Source organism: Centropristis striata, chromosome 18, assembly GCF_030273125.1.
Source record: "Centropristis striata isolate RG_2023a ecotype Rhode Island chromosome 18, C.striata_1.0, whole genome shotgun sequence".
In the NCBI taxonomy this organism is placed as follows: Eukaryota; Metazoa; Chordata; class Actinopteri; order Perciformes; family Serranidae; genus Centropristis; species Centropristis striata.
Window position 1 is genome coordinate 32209169 of NC_081534.1, and position 8026 is coordinate 32217194.

Below are 8026 nucleotides of genomic sequence, written 5' to 3' on the forward strand. Positions count from 1 at the left end.
AGAATATCATAGAAAAGTTTATTTATGTCAGTAGTTCAATTCAAAAAGTGGAAATAACACATTATATAGATCTATTACACACAGAATGAAACATTTGAAGTCTTAATTTATTTATTTTCTTCTAATTATAATGATTATGGCTTACATTTAATGAAGATTAAAAAAAATTAATATAACAAAAGACCAATATAAAAAAGTATGTTCAATATGTAAATGTTGGCCTCTGAAAAGTATGTCATCTATATGACTCAATATTTGGTTGGAGCTGTTTGACTTACTGAACTACTGGAAATGGACTTTTACATCATATTCTAATGTATTGAGATGCTCCAAATAAAAGTTTTAAAATGATTTGTTTTGAACACTTGGTTTACAGATTACAGATATTAGAAATATTCCATGTGAGTAAGATTATTGCTTTTTAAATATGCTTCATTGTTTTAAACTGGGTTTACTAACAGGTATTAATCCTCATGCTGGTTTGGGTTTGGACTGTAACCCTGCTGCATCTGTTAACCATCATTTACCAAAGAAATATTTAAATATTCTGCATGTTTACAGAGAGGTGGAGGCACTGAGCAGCGAGCGGCCCAACCCTCTGGGGCAATGTTTGACTGTTTGTTCTCTGGAGTGCTGAACATATTCAGACAAAAAGCCCAAAATGCTTCAGATGTCTGGACACAATATGCTGAGTGAGAGCATGTCTTGGCCCGCCATCAGCTCCTATCTGCCATATGCTGCCATGAACACATGTCGGCCGACTGGCGGGGAGGGGAGAGGAGATCTGTCCACGCCCGGGTCCCCCGGGACCGCAGCCCAGCGGGGCTCCTGACAACCAGTCAGAGCATCGTCACTGAGCTGGGATTACAGTATGGGTCAGAACGTACCCACACACTGACCAGCGCTTTAGTGTCTTTTCAGTCAGTTAGTGTCTTTTTTTGGTAATTTTGTGTCTTTTTTTGGTACTTTTGTGTCTTTTTCTAATCATTTTGTGTCTTTTTTTTGGTCATTTTGTGTCTTTTTTTGGTCATTTTGTGTCCTTTTTTAGTAATTTTGTGTCTTTTTTTCGGTCATTCTGTGTCTTTTTTAAGTAATTTCGTTTTTTCTGTCATTTTGAGTCGTTTTTTTAGTAATTTTGTGTCTTTTTCTAACAATTTTGTGTCTTTTTTTTAATCAATTTTGTGTATTTTTTGGGTCATTTTGAGTCTTTTTTTGTGTCCTTTTTTAGTCATTTTGTGTCTTTTTTGGGTCATTTTGTGTCCTTTTTTTAGTAATTTTGTGTCTTTTTTAAAGAAATTTAGTGTGTTTTCAGCCATTTTGTGTCTTTTTTTTAAATTTTGTGTCCTTTTTTTGTAATTTTGTCTTTTTTGGTAATTTTGTGTCTTTTTCTAATAATTTTGTGTCTTTTTTTGGTCATTTTGTGTCTTTTTTTGGTCATTTTGTGTCCTTTTTTAGTAATTTTGTGTCTTTTTTTTGGTCATTCTGTGTCTTTTTTAAGTAATTTCGTTTTTTCTGTCATTTTGAGTCGTTTTTTTAGTAATTTTGTGTCTTTTTCTAACAATTTTGTGTCTTTTTTTTAATCAATTTTGTGTATTTTTTGGGTCATTTTGAGTCTTTTTTTGTGTCTTTTTTTAGTCATTTTGTGTCTTTTTTGGGTCATTTTGTGTCCTTTTTTTAGTAATTTTGTGTCTTTTTTAAAGAAATTTAGTGTGTTTTCAGCCATTTTGTGTCTTTTTTTTAAATTTTGTGTCCTTTTTTTGTAATTTTGTCTTTTTTGGTAATTTTGTGTCTTTTTCTAATAATTTTGTGTCTTTTTTTGGTCATTTTGTGTCTTTTTTTGGTCATTTTGTGTCTTTTTTAAGTAATTTCGTTTTTTCTGCCATTTTGTGTCATTTTCTTAGTAATTTTGTGTCTTTTTCTAATAATTTTGTGTCTTTTTTTAGCAATTTTGTCTGATTTGATTGATTGATTGATTGATTGATTGATTGATTGATTGATTGATTGATTGATTGATTGATTGATTGATTGATTGATTGATTGATTGACTGATTGATTGATTGATCTATAGATAGATAGATAATGTAATAAGGTATTACATTATCAGTCAGGATATTTTCTTACATTAATGGTGAATTTATGACATTATTGGGTTTTATTCTATGGTTTTATTACATTTTCGATCGAGTTAAGTGCATATTAATTACATTTTCAGTAAGTGATGACATTATATTGTGCTCCAAGGCTAAAAGGGGAACAAACCTCACAGACAGCAGTGTGGTTTTTCTCGTCCTGAGCCTCGATGAGCTCCACCAGGTGGTAGGGCTGCTCCACCACAGACAGAAGTTTGGTCTGCTCTGTGAAAACACGCATGACGTCGTCATGATCTTCAACCCTGTAACGCACAAAAAGAGGCACAACCAGTCAAAGTCATTTATATCACAATACATTAAAGTCCTCTGTGAAAAGGCTGACTGGTGCTTAACTCACTCATGATTATAACCGACTCCTCAAAACCTTTTAGTCTCTTTTAGATCATAGTTTAACTTTCACAGCTGTTTGTCAGCTAACTGTTGAGTTCTGCTGCCCCCTAGTGGCAAAATAATCAATTACTGCAGCTTTAAATTTACTGAGTTACAAAACAAAAGATCCACATCTGATAAATGTATATATGTACAGCTATTTTATACAGTCTATGATGTACAGTCATGGAGAAAAAATTATTAGACCCTTGTTTTCTCTAATTTTCTTGTTCATTTGAATGCCTGGTACAACTAAAGGTACATTTGTTTGGGGCAAATATAATGATAACAATAAAAATAGCTCATAAAAGACATAAATGACCAAAGAAAAGCCATGAAATAAACAAATAAGACACAAAATTACAAAAAAAGACATAAAACTACCCCAACAAAAGCCATACAATGAACAAAAAGTGATATAAAATGAGCAAAAAAAAAAAAGCCTCTGTATGTATGTCCATCTATATGACTCAATACTTGGTTGGGGCTGTTTGACTTCTGGAAATGGGACTTTTCCATCATATTCTAATATATTGAGATGCTCCTGTATTGTTTCCTGTGCAGACATGATGTGAGTGAGGAGGAAGGAGCTGAGGTGACCTGGCGGGGCGGATGTGAAGCCTGGGACAGTGTTCCTGTCTGGAGCAGATGAAAGCTGAGCAGTGAGGCCCCGAGTCAGAGAGACGCTGCACAGGCTCAAACACCTCAACCAGAGCAGACTCTGGACAAACACCAAGCACAACACTCTTCATGGGTCATTTTATTAAATAACTGATTACATTAAGAATGAATTAAAGCAGCTGTTCACCTAAAGCAGCAGCAGGAGGAGGAGGAGGAGGAGGAGGAGAGTGGACTGGAGGAGGAGAGTTGAGGAAAAGAGTGGAGGAGGAGAGAGGAGGAGGAGAGTGGAGGAGGACAGTGGAAGAGGAGAGTTGAGGAGGAGGAGGAGGAGGAGAAAAAGGTGGAGGAGGAGGAGGAGTGGGAGGAGGAGGAGGAGAGAGGAGGAACAGGTGGAAGAGGAGGAGGAACAGGAGGAACAGGAGGAGGAGAGTGGACCGAAGGAGGAAAGTGGAGGAGGAGGAGGAACAGGTGGAAGAGGAGGAACAGGTAGAAGAGGAGGAGGAGGAGGAGGAGAGTGGACTGGAGGAGGAGAGTTGAGGAAAAGAGTGGAGGAGGGAGAGAGGAGGAGGAGAGTGGAGGAGGACAGTGGAAGAGGAGAGTTGAGGAGGAGGAGGAGGAGGAGGAGGAGGAGAAAAAAGGTGGAGGAGGAGGAGGAGCGGGAGGAGGAGGAGGAGAGAGGAGGAGGAGAGTGGGACCGAAGGAGGAAAGTGGAGGAGGAGGAGGAGGAGGAGGAGGAACAGGTGGAAGAGGAGGAACAGGTAGAAGAGGAGGAGGAACAGGAGGAACAGGAGGAGGAACAGGAGGAGGAGAGTGGACCGAAGGAGGAAAGTGGAGGAGGAGGAGGAACAGGTAGAGGAGGAGGAACAGGTAGAGGAACAGGTAGAGGAGGAGGAGGAGGAGGAGGAGCTGTTTTTAAATAAGTGATTACCTTCAGAAGTAATTAAAGCAGGTGTTTACCTAAAGCAGCATCACCTGGGCTGAGCAGGCAGATGTATTCTATCTCTGGGACGGCGTTGAAGACCGCCCTGTAAAGAGACACGAAGCAACAAGTGAGTTTTAATGTTGCAGAAACATCATAAACCTCCATGAGTCTCCAATCTGTGTTGCTTCTAACCAAAGCATCTTAAAGAAACTGCTGTTTAATATGTCTGACATTCAGGAGCTGAACCCTGACATTATGTTGATAACTTTAAAGTCCAGCGATCTATAAATACTACACCATTAAAAACCTGTTAACTTCAAGGCTGCATTTTATTCCTCCACTTAAAAAAAAAAAAAGAGCATACACCCTCGTTTTTCATACCTCATTATTTCCTTTACACTCGCTGAGGCGAAGTCTGTCTCTGCCACGAAGAGGTGGAGGAAGAGAGTGTTGAAAGGCTGCAGAGGAGAAAGATTCACTTCATTCAGTGTTAGTTCACTTTATTCACTAACAAGGAGATTCTCACAAAAACAGGAAATAATGAGAGGACGGCATCAAAACTTTGGTTACTTCCAGGCAAGATTTAACCCCTGGAGGAGGAGGAGGAGGAGGAGGAGGAGGAGGAGGAGGAGGAGGAGGAGAGTGGATGGAAGAGGAGGAGGAGCAGGTGGAAGAGGAGGAGGAGGAGAGTGGATGGAAGAGGAGGAGGAGCAGGTGGAAGAGGAGGAGGAGGAGGAGGAGAGTGGATGGAAGAGGAGCAGGAGCAGGTGGAAGAGGAGGAGAAAGAGGAGGAGGAGGAGAGTGGATGGAAGAGGAGGAGGAGGAGCAGGTGGAAGAGGAGGACAAAGAGGAGGAGGAGGAGAGTGGATGGAAGAGGAGGAGGAGCAGGTGGAAGAGGAGGAGGAGGAGGAGGAGAGTGGATGGAAGAGGAGCAGGAGCAGGTGGAAGAGGAGGAGAAAGAGGAGGAGGAGGAGAGTGGATGGAAGAGGAGGAGGAGAGTGGATGGAAGAGGAGGAGGAGGAGAGTGGATGGAAGAGGAGGAGGAGCAGGTGGAAGAGGAGGAGGAGGAGGAGGAGAGTGGATGGAAGAGGAGCAGGAGCAGGTGGAAGAGGAGGAGAAAGAGGAGGAGGAGGAGAGTGGATGGAAGAGGAGGAGGAGGAGCAGGTGGAAGAGGAGGAGAAAGAGGAGGAGGAGGAGAGTGGATGGAAGAGTAGGAGGAGAGTGGATGGAAGAGGAGGAGGAGGAGAGTGGATGAAAGAGGAGGAGGAGGAGCAGGTGGAAGAGGAGGAGAGTGGATGGAAGAGGAGGAGGAGCAGGTTGAAGAGGAGGAGGAGGAGGAGGAGGTGGAAGAGGAGGAGAAAGGGGGGGAGAAGGAGGAGGAGGTGGAGGAGGAGCAGGTGGAAGAGGAGAAGAGTGGAGGACATGTGGAGGAGGAGGTGGAGGAGGAGCAGGTGGAAGAGGAGGAGGAGGAGAGTGGAGTGGAGGAGGAGAGAGGAGGAGGAGAATGGAGGGGGGGGAGGAGGAGAGTGGAGTGGAGGAGGAAAGAGGAGGGAGAGAGTGGAGGAGAAGGAGGAGGAGAGTGGAGTGGAGGAGGAGAGAGGAGGGAGAGAGTGGAGGAGAAGGAGGAGAGAGGAGGAGGAGAGTGGAGTGGAAGAGGAGTGTGGAGGAGGAGAGATGAGGAGAGTGGATGGAAGAGGAGGAAGAGCAGGTGGAGGAGGAGGAGAAAGAGGGGAAGGAGAGAGGAGGAGCTGGTGGAGGAGGAGGAGGAGGAGGAGGAGGAGGAGGAGGAGGAGAGTGGAGCAGGAGGAACAGGTGGAGGAGGAGCAGGTGGAAGAGGAGGAGGAGGAGGAGAGTGGAGCAGGAGGAACAGGTGGAGGAGGAGCAGGTGGAAGAGGAGGAGGAGGAGGAGAGTGGAGCAGGAGGAACAGGTGGAGGAGGAGCAGGTGGAGAATGGAGTAGCTTACTTTAAATTTCAACTAATATAAAAGCCTTAATATGAACTCTGTTGGGCTGATGATCAGAGCTCATTAACTGTATGAATATTAAAGTGATTTAGTGAAAGAATAAACAGACTGTGGATTGTTCAGCGCTGAAGTGTTTCTGCAGGAAAAGTTCCCACTGAGTCTGATCCACCAGGCCTCCAACAGGATGGTCGAAGAAGGAGGCGTGAGCCAGGATGTCCTCCTTCTCATTGGCCAGAGTCACCGCCAGGTTAGATTTCTCTCTGGAGGAGGAGAGGAGGAGAAACAAGAACCAGAGGAGCAGGTTAGCATCACTCATCAACACTTAATATGAGAGAGAGAAAAGAAAATAACAGTGCAAGTATGTCATCAGTACTTTGGTTATTTCACAGCAGGAGGAGGAGGAAGAGGAGGAGGAGGAGCAAAAGCAGGAGGAGGAGGAGCAGGTGGAAGAGGAGGATAAGGAGGAGCAAGAGGAAGAGGAGGTGCAGGTGGCAGAGGAGGAGGAGGAGGAGGATGCGCAGCAGGAGCAGGTGGACGAGGATGAGGAGCAGGAGGATGAGGAGCAAGAGGAGGAGGAGCAGGTGCAGAAGGAGGAGGAGCAGAAGGACGAAGAGAGAGAGAGAGAGAGAGAGAGAGAGAGAGAGAGAGAGAGAGAGAGAGAGAGAGAGAAGAGGAGCAAGTGTAGGAGGAGGAGGAAGAGAGAGAGAGAGGAGAAGCAGGTGCAGGAGGAGGAGTGGGAGCAGGAGGAGGAGGAACAGGTGGAGGAGGAGGAGGAGGAGCAGGTGGAAGAGGAGCAGGTAGAGGAGGAGGAGGAATATGCTGCAGGAATGTTTTTTTATTTTATTTTTAGGGAAGCACATTGCCCACTTTTTTAAATTTGATTTGCTAAGAAATATTATTAAATGAATATAAAGTCAATATATTAGATCAGATTAGTTTATAAAAGACTTTAACAGAAACCTGCTCTCTCTCTCTCTCTCTCTCCCTCTCTCTCTCTCTCTCTGTCTCTCTCTCTCTCTCTCTCTCTCTCTCCCTCTCTCTCTCTCTCTCTCTCTCTCTCTCTCTCTCTCTCTCTCTATCTTCATCCTAACCCCCCCCCCCCCTCTCTCTCTCTCTCTCTCTCTCTCTCTCTCTCTCTCTCTCTCTCTCTCTCTCTCTCTCTCTCTCTCTCTCTCTCTCTCTCTCTTCATCCTAACCCCTCTCTCTCTCTCTCTCTCTCTCTCTGTCTCTCTCTCTCTCTCTCTCTCTCTCTCTATAATGTAATCACACTTACAGTAGATGAATGACGTTGACCTCGTCCAAAGAGCCTCAGAGCCTCGGAGCTGATGAGGCTGTTGATGCCTTCAGCATCAGCTGACTCACTCCTCCTCACCGTCACCCGCCTCCTCCTGCCCGCTGCAGGACGTTATGCTCCTCATGCTCACTGGTTGGACTGGTGTCAATAGAACGCCAGAGAATCATTTCAGGCATGACAATACGAGCATTTGAAGAAATATTTAGATAATTTACTGAACCCTCTGAACCCAACAAGCCATTTCAGGGACATGTTTAATCCACTGTGGCCTCGAATTTCACTGCAATATATAGAAATTGATTCAGAGCAGAGGAGAGAGGAGAGGACAGGAGAGGCTTTTTACACAGAGCAGAGAGGAGAGGACAGGAGAGGCTGTTTACACATAGCAGAGAGGAGAGGACAGGAGAGGCTGTTTACACAGAGCAGAGAGGAGAGGACAGGAGAGGCTGTTTACACATAGCAGAGAGGAGAGGACAGGAGAGGCTGTTTACACAGAGCAGAGAGGAGAGGACAGGAGAGGCTGTTTACACAGAGCAGAGAGGAGAGGACAGGAGAGGCTGTTTACACAGAGCTGAGGGGAGAGGACAGGAGAGGCTGTTTACACAGAGCAGAGGGGAGAGGACAGGAGAGGCTGTTTACACAGAGCAGAGAGGAGAGGACAGGAGAGGCTGTTTACACAGAGCAGAGAGGAGAGGACAGGAGAGGC

General features: G+C 44.6%; 1 protein-coding gene across 1 annotated transcript in view; it reads right to left on the reverse strand.

Moving 5' to 3' along the window:
* cfap61 (cilia and flagella associated protein 61) overlaps positions 1 to 7444 on the reverse strand; it is a 65863-nt gene extending 58419 nt beyond the window's left edge. Inside the window, 8 exon segments of the mRNA XM_059356788.1 lie at positions 2260 to 2392; positions 3120 to 3240; positions 4098 to 4165; positions 4444 to 4520; positions 6136 to 6286; positions 7300 to 7319; positions 7321 to 7404; positions 7406 to 7444. Of these exon segments, the coding sequence (XP_059212771.1) occupies positions 2260 to 2392; positions 3120 to 3240; positions 4098 to 4165; positions 4444 to 4520; positions 6136 to 6286; positions 7300 to 7319; positions 7321 to 7404; positions 7406 to 7444 (693 nt within the window).
* Between the last annotated feature and the right edge of the window lie 582 nt (positions 7445 to 8026).